This window comes from Gnatocerus cornutus, unplaced genomic scaffold (assembly GCF_029298725.1).
Source record: "Gnatocerus cornutus isolate USDA-ARS CGAHR unplaced genomic scaffold, icGnaCorn1.1 ctg00000023.1, whole genome shotgun sequence".
Taxonomy (NCBI): domain Eukaryota; kingdom Metazoa; phylum Arthropoda; class Insecta; order Coleoptera; family Tenebrionidae; genus Gnatocerus; species Gnatocerus cornutus.
In genome coordinates, this window is record NW_028275375.1 from 5,621,256 (window position 1) to 5,634,575 (window position 13,320).

Sequence of the window (13,320 nt, forward strand, 5' to 3'; positions counted from 1 at the left end):
CTGTAGTGGTATAATTCAACTGAATCGTAAAAGTTCATGTCTTAATTTCTCTGCTTTCCGAACCCCAAAATACTTATAAAAATCTCATTCTTATTCACTTTCCTTCAAGAATTATCATATTCTAGAATTTTAATTGCGTAATTTACCTTTCGTCCTTGAACCAAGTTACCACGTCCCGTTGCCGTTGGCAGCCTTGTCGAACCAAAAGCTTCCAAACAACTTGATGGCGTTTGTTGTTTTTAAATTATAAACAAAATGCCGCCCTAATTAACGCGTGAAACTAATATCCTGTGATAAATGGTATTCATTATTAACAGTAATCGCCGTGATATAACCTATAATCGTTTATTGTGTAAAACGTAAAATGGATAGTCCGAAAACAAATGAAGAAGAGTTAACCTCAACCATGGGTAATCGTCTGTCAACCAGCAAAGATGAGAAACATGATGCTAGTGATTCTACACCGACGTCTTCCACTGATGCATTTACGACAACATCGACCTCACTGATAGGTAAACAACGTTCAATCAGTGGTGTTTTGTCACCTTTTTTTTGTTGTTTTTTTAGCGGCTGACGACCCCATTAGCAGTACCTCGTCGGATGTATTAGATGCAAAGAAAAGCACTAAAAGAGTTAATGATATTGCACAGAGTTCTATGAGTAAAAATACGAATTCGTTGAAAGATATGGCTGGAAATCACTCTTCTCCTATTGTGTCAGAGAAGGATTTGTTGGATATGAATATTACTGATACTTCCACGGAGAAAATTACCGAAAATGTTGATGATATCGTTCAGGATTTGGAGAACTTGTTGGGAGAACCAACGACTTCGTTTGATTTTGATATCACGGCTAAAGAAAACAAGGCCGCCATAGAGGAGAGCAAGGATATTTCTATGGATTTTGATGCGTTCTCAGCAGAGCTCCAAATGTTATCAGGTAACGAAATAATTTATCCATCTCTCTTTACATTAATTTCTATTTTCAGAACAAACAGTTGCTGCTCCTCCTTTACCAAATAACCTTACAGCGTCTGCAAAATCTCCACTCACTCAAGAGTCGCACGTGGATCAGATTTCCACAAACTGTACAGGAAAAATAGATGACACCAGCGCATCACCAAAGACAGAAGAACAGAGTGCACTCGTCTCAGAACCTGTAAATTCTGATGAAGAAAATAAAAATTCTCAGTTTGAAGCTGTCTCAGAAAGTCTCCCAAAAATTGAAGACGCACCGGAAATTAATGAAGGAACGAAAGATATAACGTCCACGCTTCCAAAGCGTGAGGAGAAAACAGAATCTCCTGGTGATCAAGAAGAGTGCAGTAACACTGAAGAAAAACCTGTACAAGAACCAGAAGCTGTGGAGGAAAAGGTCGTCATTTCTGAAGAACAAAAAGACGACAATACCCCAGATATTCCAAGTGAAACAGTTGAAGAAACTACTGAAGAAATTAATCAAAAGGACTTAGAAACAAAAGATGTTTCAGAAAGTCCCGAGTTGGTTCCACCAGTCTCTGAAGCTCCAGAAGATGTGCAAGATTCTTCCATGTCCAGCGACGTAGTAGATCGCGTAGAACCGTCAGAACCAGCTCTCGTTGAAAATGTACAAGAAGTCAAGCCTCTGGAAGAACTGGTTGCTAAGACCAACGAAGAAAAGATTGGAGATGCTGATATGAAAAGTGTTGAACAAGTTGAAACAACTAAAGATTTAGCACCGACTGAAGATGTTACAATTGAAACAGAGCCTGCGGAAGTTGAACAGGATGAAAGTTCACCCGAGAACCAACAAATTGATATGAAGAGTGCTGAAACGGAAGCAGCAGACGTTGAAAAACTTGGTTTAGTTCAGGCTGAAGAAGTAGAGATGAAGAGCTCTGAAACGGAAGCAGAAGATGTTGAAAAACGTGAAGGTTTAGCTGAGGTCGAAGAAGTAGGGTTGAAGAACGCTGAAACGGAAGCAGCAGACGTTGAAAAACCTGAAGATTCAGTTCAGAATGAAGATGTAGAGATGAAGAGCGTTGAAGCAGAAGAAACACGAGTTGAACGAGAAGATTTACCAAAAAGTGAAGATGTTGAGATGCCGACAGTTGAAGAAGCGCCGCAGATAATTGAAGAGAAATCAAGTGTGAAGGAACATGAAAAAGTGGCCAATCAAGAAGAGGAAAAGAGCGAAATTATTGAAATGCCACCAGATGAAGCACAACCCGTGTCTTCTTCTCTGCAAGACGATAAAGTAGAAGTTCCAACTGAGTCGACTAACTTAGAGGAATCTTCTGCAGGAACAGAATCATTGCAGGTGGTAGAAGAAACGCCCCAAGAGCAGGAGGAACCAGGAAAAATTCCCGAAGAAAACGAAGCAAATGTAAAGTTGGCAGAAGAGCAGCCCCTGGAGCAAAACGCGGAAATTGTTGATCCCCACGTGGAGGTCCAGGATGAACCAAATGTGTCCGTGGAAGAACAGCCCCTGCAACAAATCGTAGACGTTGAGCCCCACGTGGAGGCACCACTTCAACTTTCACAGCTTCAACCTCTTGAGTCTGAAGATGTCGTTCAATCAACCGAAACCACACTCGAAATAATTGAAGCTGCGGTTCCATCAACTGATCCCATACTGGAAATAATCGAAGCTACACCGACTGATGATGTTCCTGAGGCTCCAGTGGACATTGCCCCCGTCGAATTTATCCCTGAAAACGTTGAAATCCTCTCGGGTTCGTTAGCCGAGGACCTAGACCTCCTCGTTGAAACCGCAGTTGCATCTCCTGAAGAGAAATTAGATGTACCAACACCTTCAGTCATTGAAAATAACATTCTGCCCTTGGCGATGGAAGACGTCCCAGATCTGGAAGTCTTGAATGCTATATCGACTCTCAGTGATAACAAACCGAATCTCATGGAAGAAATTGTCCAAGAAAGCGACGCTTTATTGACGACAACCAGTTTAGAACAGCCTCCAGAGGTTCCTTTTGAGCCTGAAAGTGCTCTACCAACTGAAGAGAGTTTTGCTGAGCAAAACCAGTTGGATTTTGACCAAAACTTGGAGTTGTTAGTGGCGGTTGCTAGTTTGAATAATGATTATAATTTACCCGCTGAAGATATCGCACCAGTGGAAGAAACTTTGAGTGTTCCTGAAGAAACTAAGGTGGAGGTTGCACGACCGCCAAAAAGTGCAGAAAATAAGTTGAAAGAACCTCTTGTGATTAATATTGATGATACTGAAAAAAAGAGCGTTTATAGTCCGAAGATTACCATTAAACCCATCAAACCTCCAGAGGAAGAAGAAGTGGTAACGAGTGGTAGCGCGGAGAGTGAATGCACCAAAGGATCGTTGAAGATGACGATTACTAAACAGTCGGATAATTTGCATTCGATACTCAAAATCTACGATCCTAGTGATGACCAAAACCAGGAACCATCGGAGCCCACGGTTCCTAAACTTATAATAAAACCGATCGTCCAACCTAGTGATCAACCACAAAGTCCTAAAATGTCAACGAGAAGTTCTAAAGTCTTCAGTCCGTCTAGTAGTTCGAATCAGAGGTCCGCAAGTCCTAGAATCACCATCAAACCGATACCTAAACCGGAAGAAGCGGTGGCGCCTTTGAAGATCACCATAAAACCACTGAAGGCTGAGGAGGGTCATAAACAGAAGCACAGTCCGAAACTCACGATAAAACCAGTGTTGAAACCGGAAGAGGAAGTTGAACCAAAAGGACACAGTCCTAGAGTGACTATTAAACCGATCGTTAAACCGGAAGAAGCGGAAGTTACAAGTCCACGGATCACCATTAAACCGATTGTTAAGCCTGTGGAGGCCGCAGAAGCTCCCATGACTCCAAGATTGACCATTAAGCCAGTGGAGCCGGAAAGATCGAGTCCGAAGATTACCATCAAACCCATTAAGCCTCCAGAGAGCGAGGTGTCGGTGGAACCCACAGAGAAGTCCAGTCCGAAGATTACCATCAAACCCATTGTTAAACCCCAAGAAACTGAAGGGCCTTACGAAGACTATGAAGAGTCAATAAAAGAGCGGATAGTGTTGAAAATTAACAAAGGGACGCTCCCTTCAAGCAGTAAAGAAAGAAAACGAGATGGACCCCACGAAGAGGAGAAACTCGCAAAGATAAAACTGAAGTTTTCAAAAGAAGGCGGCCATCCTCAGATCGTGCAAGAACTGTCGCCGTCTAAGCGATCGTCCGATTACCTGGAGCATGACAAAATGAAGAGACCACGCATGGACACCGAGTTCTTACCAGGAGTCACCATCACCCCCATCGGACCGAACACGCAGTCCAAACTCAAAGAAATGTTAAGTCGCAATGACGTCTCCAGCGACAAAGTCGTCACGATCGATGACGACGACGACGACGTCACCATCGTGGAAGAGCACGCGAAAGCCTCCCCGATCGTAATCAGCGAGGAATCAAATCAGGACAGTATGGCGGCCGGCCCTGTCGACTACCGAGACCCCATTTCCGACATCCCCGTGTTCGAAATCACCCCGGAAAGCGTGAAGACGATCAACCCCCAACCGGTGGTGGAGGTGACTCCACCGGCACCGAGAAAACGGGGACGCCCGCGAAAGGTAATGAAATTACAACGAGGAATTGTTTAGTATTGTTGTGAACAGGTACCATTACAAGTCCGCGAAGACTTCAAGGATCTCAAGGAGGAAGAACCCAAACCTGTGGTGGTGGAATCGACGCGGCCGAAACGTAGCTGCCGAGGGCAATCTGTGAGGACGACTTTGGGGATCAAACCGAGGAAACCGCGGGGGCCGGGCCGTGGCAGAGGGAGCAAACGCGGCATGGGGACGAGGAGCACCCCCACACCACCGGCAACTCCGCCGAGGGCCACCAAGGTGAGTTGAAATATAGAAGGTGAATTGTAGCTGAATTTGATTTTTCTTTTTAGTTATCGAAATAACGTTGAACTGGAACTTGATATTTATTTCAATGTTCGAGTATTTATAGCTTTAAAATGAAGTCTGAGAAATTTGTTGAACAAAAATTTGTGCAAGCTAGAGCTTTACTGTTGCGGAAATATTTGGTGAATATTTATTTGTTGATATATATATATTTTAGAGTATCTTTTGTATTTTTTTTTTGTATGATTAAATTATTTTAAAGTTCGACTGAATTTCATTTCACGATATTGAAATAATATGGTCCAGTTTAAGTTAATCAAATAGAAAACATTAAGAAGTAATCAGTTACACAATTCACCTTCGAACAAATAAAACGACAGATAATAAAGATTTCTCGTACATGTCATCTCCACCCCTAAACTCTCCCCAGAGCTTTAAAATATTCAGCATCGAGGGGAACACTTAATTACCGCCGCCGGTCTATTACACTGGTCAACACGATTTTTGTCATCGACGTAAAAAGTTGATATTCTTATGTAATTTATAAACTCAAGATAATCACTTATTTCTATTCAAACAATTTTTTAGATAAAGAAAAATATCAAAAAAGAAAAAAAAAACTAATTATTTCTTGTTTAGTTTTCTCAAAAACGGTTAACTGATTTTTTTTTGTTACCCTAATACCCATAATTATGTGAAAATTGTTAACAATTTATTAAGTAACATTCAAAATATGACTGTCAATTTAAAAAAAAATACCCCAACTTACCTTATTTCGATTTTTTTTTAATTTGGAATGCTTAAAAGAACAACAAAACATTACTGTCAATATAAAGATTTTCCCAAAATAAAGTCTAAATGAAAAGTAAAAAATAAGTGTAATAAAGTACTTTTTTGTAGACTAGCAGGCAAGAGAGTATGTGGCAAAGATAACTTCAAACGTGGAAAGCCCACTACAAATTTTTTTCTGCCTCGTTCGGTTTTGCCGCGCGTCCGAAATTACCCCAACTCACCTTACATATTTTTTTTCTTTGTCAAAAAATTATATTTATTTAAAACTAAGACTACCAGGTTAATGAAAACGACGGAAATTTATATCTAGTTCCGGAAATTTTACCATAAAAACTTTATTTTTCAAAAACGGTTTCACCGATTTACATAATATTTTTATCAAGACATGTTTTAACTTTTATTTTGTCGGCCAGTGTTATCTCTCTAATTTCACAAACTTTTCAAATTCCGCGATCTAATTAATTCTAATTGAAAATTGAACAGCATCCAGCAGACCGTTGCTACTATTAACATTCCAAAGAGATTTCTCAAAAACTCAAAGAGATGTTGGCAGGTTTAATATGAGCGACAATATGAAAGAACTTATCACTTATTCACGTTTAGACATGCAAATCAATCAATAACTATCACAGAACGTGGTGCATTTGAAATGTGGTAAGTTTAGTTAGTCTTAAAAAGGTCCTTGTGGTCATTTCAAGTTTCGAGTGCGCGGGAAAACGTGGCAGGTAATAAATTATTCACGATTTTTGTTTTTTTGTGCTATGATTATATCACCTTCGTAACTGCAACAGTTTTAATTAGATGCGATTCGATCGTTTTTAATATTTTAATATCGATGTTCTCTTTGGGAGAGTTTCCAGCACTCTGCGTCTGGTTAAAAATAGTTGTTCTGTTAAGTCATTGCCGGAATGTGGTAAATGTGGAAAGGAGAGCGTCAGCGTGATAATTAAACATCTTCGATATTAACCAAATTGCGCAATTGTTTGAATCGATAATCGTGAGTGATTGACCATTTCCCTGCATCGATAAACAAAAAAGCAGAGCTGCTAGAAATTCAAAGTGCACATTAACACACATGGATCAAATATAATCTCGCAATGATCTATTTTTAGTAGTTCACCTGCTGCGCTTAGCAAATGTTATTTTGGTCAAGTTTAAACATCTCAGACAATCATCTCAATATTACTGGAATTATGACCGCTAATAAACACCCCCCGTAGCCCCCTCAGTTTCTAAAGTGTGTGCTTGTCCAGGAGCCGAAACTCGGCGGTTCCAAACTGAAAGAATTCAAAGAAGACTCGTTTCTCCTGAGTGACAAAAGTGAATCGAAAACCCTCGAAATCGACGATGGATTTCAAAAATCCCCCAACTCGCTGCTAGCACCCCCACAAAGTGACACCTCCACCGACAGGGCCGACATTGTCATGTACGAGGAAGAGACACGAATGAGTGCGGAAACCAGCAGCAGGGCACAAACACCGGCGAAACAGGTAAGCGTCACTGCCGCTCCGATCGAATTTCATTCCTATTAATGTGGAGTTACAATATCAATGGAGCGCGGCCTTGAACTGTAAGTCGCGCCGATCATAAAACGATATCTTTCAGGTGGTGACCACAGTGGACCTGGTGGAGGAGTCGCAGAGCTCCGTCCAGAGCACGGCGACCACCGAAAGCGTGAAAGTCCGCAGAGGGCCACGTTTGGAAGTCCACCAAGAGCCGGAAGGAGCTGTGATCTCCGCCGACCAGCTAGCCGAGTACTTCTGGAGCGGCGGCGGTCCCTTCATGTTGCAAGAACAAGTCGCGCAGTTTTTGGGGATTAAATCGTTTAAAAGAAAGTACCCGAATATCGCCAGGCGGGTGGTGGATATGCAAGAGCGCGATTTTATCCGGGAAAGTGGTTTAGCAGGGGAGGGGATGTGCGATTTGGGGTTGACGGCGGTCAATAGCAGCGATATCTTAGACATTATGTATTCAGATTTCCAAGATAAATATGAGGAGTATTGTAAGCACCAGCGGGATAGACAGGCGAAGGATCTTATTAATAAGCAGAAGGCGCTGAGTTTGGCGGCGAGTCAAGAGAAAGCGAAGTTGGACATCACGCAGCAGGCGGTACAGTCGGCGGCGAATTGGAACGCCACCTTCAATAAGGTAACGGAGTTTGTTAATCGAACCGACTTTAGTTGTTGTTGTAGTCGAGAAGAGACCAACGGAAGTCCTGTATGGACCTCCAAACCCTCACCATTCACTTCCCTAAAGGAAAAATGAAACAAATCAACAAACCCAAAATGGGCAACTATCCCGTGGCCTTGGTTCCGGGACAATTCACAGACTACTACAGAGTAAGCCCCCGGAGTTTCCTTACAAACTCTTTTAAGTTTTGGTTCCAGGAATTCACCCCGACTGAAATTAACAATCTCCCGTTGAACACACTGTGTTACAACTCTTTGATTCGAAGCCACCACGAAATGGAGTGTGATAGCCAAACGGACGGATCGGGCTCAGAGTCCGACACCAGTTCTTCAGATTCGGACAGTTCGTACAGCGGCTCGTCCGACGGCGAGGACTGCACACTCTGCAAACCAACCCCTAAGAGGGTGGCAGCGGCGCAGTAGTCGCATTTCTCGAATTTTAACTTTTAATTTTGTACATACACTTTATAAGTGGACTTTTTATTGGAAAAAATGTGGTACTAAATAGTTTATTCAGAATTCCTCCGTCTAATGAACCGAACTTGTTCCACTCCATGGTGTTTCACCACGTGTTTCTTCCTAGCACTAGCATCCATAAAGCTCGAATCACACACGTGGCATTTATAGGGTCTTTCTCCAGTGTGCAACCGCCTGTGCACGGTGAGCGCCCCCTTCAGAGTGAACCTCTTGCAACAGAACTCACAAACGAACGCTTTTTCGCCCGTGTGAAGCAACATGTGGTCGCTCAGATGGTGCGGAAATTGAAACTTCTTCGGACACGCCGTGCATGAAAACGGCCGCTCATTACTATGCGTCTTCATGTGTGTCTTCATAGTGTGGTAAATTCTGTACCTACAAAGAACTGTGATGAACTGTGTTAAACCGTGAAGTTCAACAGACCTTTTATCGCAAATTCTGCACTGAAATGGTTTGTCGTTAAAATGCGACCTGCAATGGCGTTGGTACTGCGCCATTGAAGTAAACTCTTCGTTGCAGACACCACATTTGAAGGTTCCATCGGGCTCGTGAACAGCTTTGTGCTCGTTTAGTGCCAGTCGATGCGGGAACTCTTCGTTGCAGACGTCGCAGATTACGAGGCGCCCCCACAAGTGGTTTTTTTTACGCATGTTGAGGTTGCTGCGATTGGAGGATTTAAAGTCGCAATGATTACAAGCGTACGGTTTGTCCCCCGTGTGACTGTTTTTGTGGTCGTCCAGACCGGCCTTGGTCGAGTACGCTAAAACGATTGTAATAATTAACTAATTTTTCCGGTGATCGTTTGTTTTTAGGTACAATTAATGCATGATTTTTCGGCAAATTTCGTCAAAAAATGCTGACGCGCGTTTCGATAGCAATGCTCTACCATCATCAGAGCGATGATTAAACTGAAAAATTAGTTTTTTAACTTACTCTATGGTTAATGGTGGATTAATAATCTCGCTTATAAAATTGCTCAATTATTAATCGCTTTCATTAATCAACTTGTTTGTTAAATAGCTATTTCCTTAATTTTCTTACCTTTGGCGCAAATTTCGCAAATAAAACGCTTCGGTAACTCATGCACGTCCAAATGTCTGTTTAGACTCAACTTATGTTTAAACAATTTCGAGCAAGTGGGGCACCGAAACGCCTTGTTTTCTGCATGCACGCGCTCGAGGTGGATTGTTATCGATTTTCTTCGGATTAATTTGCCGCATTTGGGGCACATGATTTTCGGGCGACATTGTTTATGAGTTGCGTAATGTTCTTTGATTGTCGTGACTAAAGTCCCGCAGTTTTTGCAACGTTTCTTGTCGCCTTGGACTTCGAAGTTCATGAAGGAGCGTTTCGGTTTTGTCTTTTCAGTATCTGGAATTTCTTTTCGTTCTTTCTTTGCTTTTTTCTTCAGGGTTTCTTTCCTTACTCTTTTCTTAGATTTCGGCCTGCAATCCCTAGAAGTCAGGTAGTGTTCCAGCAGGCTTCTGACTTTCTGACCACATTTTTTACAAACTTTTTTTTTATTAATCTGTGGAGGAACTCTGTTTTCTTTAGTCTTATTCTCCGGAGATTTTAGTGTTGGTGTTCCTTCACTAATTAAAAAAGTATTTTCATGAAGAGGTGCCATTTCAGTTCTGTTATTAAAACCGGTTTTCCTCAGTTTTTCATTGGCGCGGTTCTCAGATCGTTTACAAATGTACATAAAAACCTGAATTCTCTTCAATTGTTTAAGGCATTGAAGACAACAGTTTTCAGGAACGTGCTCTAAAAAACTCTAAACGAAAAAATCGGTGTGGTAAGAACACGAGACTCTTACCCGTAAAAAATTAACGACGTAAATGGCGAGAGTGTTTAGACTTTTAAGGGGGCTCTCATTAAGACACAACGTGCAGATTTCATTACACATTGATGAGTTCCTAACATTCATAATCTCAACCTCTCGTGCTATTCCAGGTATGTTTGAATTTTTTTTCTCACCCAAAAGTTCACCCTGTTGTTCAATTTTCACTACAAAAAAAAATTAATTCCAACGCGCTGAAATTAGAATCTCACCTATTTCTAAGTCGACTTCTTCCTGAAAAGGCTCACTTAGAATTAGTCTCGTTTGATCTTCGTTTAAGACTTCTGCAAGAAAGGTTTGAAACAATGAAATTTGGACATTTCCCGCCAAATACCTGGTAGGAATAAAGTTGGTACGGCCCCCACAGTGAGCCCCCGCCGAGTCCCTTTCGGCAAACACTCTGGAAAAAAATGTCTCTCGCACACCCCATAATTCCAAAACACGTACTTTTCCGACTTGAAACTGTTCAATCTGGAATTGCCAATCCGCCTCAGCCACTTTTTAAACATTTCCCGGTTTTTCTGCGGAAACGGAAAAACCTTCAACAATTTGTTATCACACCCCGGGACACAACACGTCCTTGCGAATTTCGATTTGCAATAATCATGATCGCAATTCATGGCGATTCGAATGTAAACAAAATAAGAGAATTTTGAGGTTAGGTATCTGACAGTGGGACGTTTGACATTACCAGTGGCGTATCAAAATAAAACAACTCGTTGGAGTCAGATTTTATTGCGCTTCTTCTCTTTCGTGTTGGTCAAGCACGTCGATTTCCTCCTCGCCGTGTTTATAGGCGACGTGCGTTCTTCGCGTGCTTGGCTTGCAAAATCCTTTCCCGCAAACGTGGCAGATGAATTGTTTCTCTGTTAGAATTTCTTTGAGAGTGGCGGTTTCGTCGTGGTCATTTAGCAGGTGCTCTTGCAGCGCGGAAACTTCCGCGAAGCGTTTGGGGCACTTTGGGCAAACATTAGGGAAATCCGTGTGTTGATTCAAATGAGTATCAAGCGTTCTCTGTTGTCTAAATCTGAAATTTTCGCGGATTATTTAGAGTTGAAATATAATAAATAACTATCGACCTTTTCCCGCAAAGTTCGCACGGATATATCTTCACCAAAGTCTCAGGGTGCGTTGTTTCGCAATGCAGCATCAGTGCGTCCTTGCAGAGGAAGGTAATCTTGCAGGAAAGACAGTCGAAAGCTCCGTCCGTTTCGTGCACTTTTAAGTGTTCCGACAGCTCAATTTTAACAATGAATTTTTTTTTACAGACCGGACAATAAACAGGTTCCCGGCGTCGTTTCGGATTTGAAACTCTCAAATGGCTCTTTTCGTGCACCTTTTTGTGAAAATGCGTCTTGAATCTCCTTCCACAAAACCCGCACGTTTTGTGCTCGATTTTGTGCTCCGCAAGCTCCGTTTCCGTAAAGTACGCCGCTGCAATCACATAAAACTAATCAAAGAAAAAAGTTACGGACTGAATCTTACCATTGTTGCACATGTTGCACAAAAACTGCCCCGTTTCGTGCTTCTTTAAATGTTTCTTCAAACTCCGCTTATTCTTAAACAATTTGGTACATAATTGACACGGCAGAAACGGTTTGTGCGCTGTTGCCTTGTGCCTCGTGAGCAGTTTAAACGATTTGAAACTCTGGTCGCACTTTGGGCAAGGTATTGGGGTGGCGCAGTCTCTATAAATGAGTTTGTGATCTTCGATTCTTGTGTCGATTTGTCCGCAGCGCTCGCAAAGACACTCTTCGGGCTCCAATTTGTCCAATTCCGGAGGGGGTTTCTTCGGGGTGTCTTTTTTCTTTTCGGTGAGCGGTAAGGGTGGCTCAGGGGGTAAATCGGCTTGGACTCCTACGTCTCGGAAGCGGATTTCGAGGGGCGCCGCTTCGTCATCCAAAACTGGGGGGCTGTGGGCGGTTTCAGCGTCTTCAACATCAATAGGGGCGCTGTCCGGATCATTGGAGTCTTTTTCAGGCACTTCAATTTGAATGCTGTTATAGAAGTTAATTTTCCCAAATTCGTCGTTTATTTGCTGGAGGATTTCTTCAGAGCGTTTACACTTCTTCATGAACTGTTGAATGTTCTTCAGTTCCTCAAGACAATCTGTGCAGTAACACTCGGGAATATCGTGGTCTAAAAAGTCCTAACAGGAAATAGGAACGTCTAGCATTGCGTTTTACCTCCAAAAAATTTCGAATAAAAGCGGCGAACGTGGCGTCCATGTCTTCCAGGTGTTGCAAGTCGCGCTTCTGGAGACAAACTTTACAAATTTCGCTGATTTTAAAGGGCTCCGGTTCCTGGGAGACGCTCACCGGTTCAGTTACTAAAACAGACGCGTGAAAAACAAACAGTGGGACGCCACTGGTTTCAATTACCCTCATCTTCTACCGGAGGTTCCGGTGGATCCCCCAGCACGACATTACTGAGTTGGAGTTCTCCCAGTTCGTTAACTGAAAGCAAACCTGTCTTTTCTACGCCGCGAAATTGTAATTTTACCTGTTATTATCACAGCAGCCCTGGTGTCCGGGGGCTCACTCCGGTCTAAAAAACAGAGCACTTAGAGTAAAACCGTTGCAAAGGAGACCTTACCGGGTAAGAATAAGGTGGGCACGGCCCCAAAGACAAGCCCCCGAGTGGAAACCTCCGATATACACTCCGGGGCGAAGTGTTTTTCACACACTCTGTACGTCTTGTAGACATGATCCATACTGAGGGAGACTAACCTGGGGTTGCCAATGTTGAAAATCCACTGGTGGAACACTTCCTGTTTTATGGGAAACCGGAATTTCCGTAGGGAATGTTCGCAGCATCCAGGAACACAACATTTCTTGTACGACGGACCAGCCGACGAGGTATAATTGTGATCAAAATCCATTTTGAATTTTCAAAAAAAATTTGAGGTTACATTTTTGACAGCCACCAGCACTGTCAAACGTCAAATTGTCCGACTTTTGCGTTGCACCAGTGGCGTAACTACTGGAAATTTATCACACCCAATAAAAAAAATCAGTTGGAAAAAAGTTTTATTCGCAATTCTCTCCACAGTGAGTTCCCGCTCCAATCAACCTGACTTGCTCGATTCCGTGCGTCTTCAACACGTGTCGTTTCCTCATGCTCGCATCCCTAAAGCCCGCTTTACACACATGG

General features: G+C 42.5%; 3 protein-coding genes across 3 annotated transcripts; 1 reads left to right on the forward strand and 2 right to left on the reverse strand.

Moving 5' to 3' along the window:
* The first annotated feature begins 156 nt into the window (after positions 1-156).
* LOC148166601 (uncharacterized) lies at positions 157-8,371 on the forward strand. Its single transcript, XM_088048541.1, has 7 exons — positions 157-512; positions 568-939; positions 989-4,587; positions 4,633-4,863; positions 6,915-7,151; positions 7,267-7,809; positions 7,854-8,371. The coding sequence occupies exons 1-7, from the start codon at positions 365-367 to the stop codon at positions 8,271-8,273; spliced, it is 5,550 nt and encodes a 1,849-aa protein (XP_087904667.1). The 5' UTR covers positions 157-364; the 3' UTR covers positions 8,274-8,371.
* Positions 8,360-10,787, reverse strand: LOC148166602 (uncharacterized). The gene is made up of 6 exons (XM_088048543.1): positions 10,615-10,787; positions 10,380-10,567; positions 10,144-10,334; positions 9,369-10,101; positions 8,751-9,087; positions 8,360-8,702 (listed from the first exon to the last, which is right to left on the reverse strand). Exons 1-6 carry the CDS (start codon positions 10,785-10,787, stop codon positions 8,360-8,362), a joined length of 1,965 nt encoding a protein of 654 aa, XP_087904669.1.
* A 112-nt stretch (positions 10,788-10,899) lies between these two features.
* Positions 10,900-13,116, reverse strand: LOC148166603 (uncharacterized). Its single transcript, XM_088048544.1, has 7 exons — positions 12,763-13,116; positions 12,670-12,714; positions 12,549-12,623; positions 12,354-12,496; positions 11,653-12,316; positions 11,247-11,601; positions 10,900-11,194 (listed from the first exon to the last, which is right to left on the reverse strand). Exons 1-7 carry the CDS (start codon positions 13,046-13,048, stop codon positions 10,900-10,902), a joined length of 1,863 nt encoding a protein of 620 aa, XP_087904670.1. The 5' UTR covers positions 13,049-13,116.
* Between the last annotated feature and the right edge of the window lie 204 nt (positions 13,117-13,320).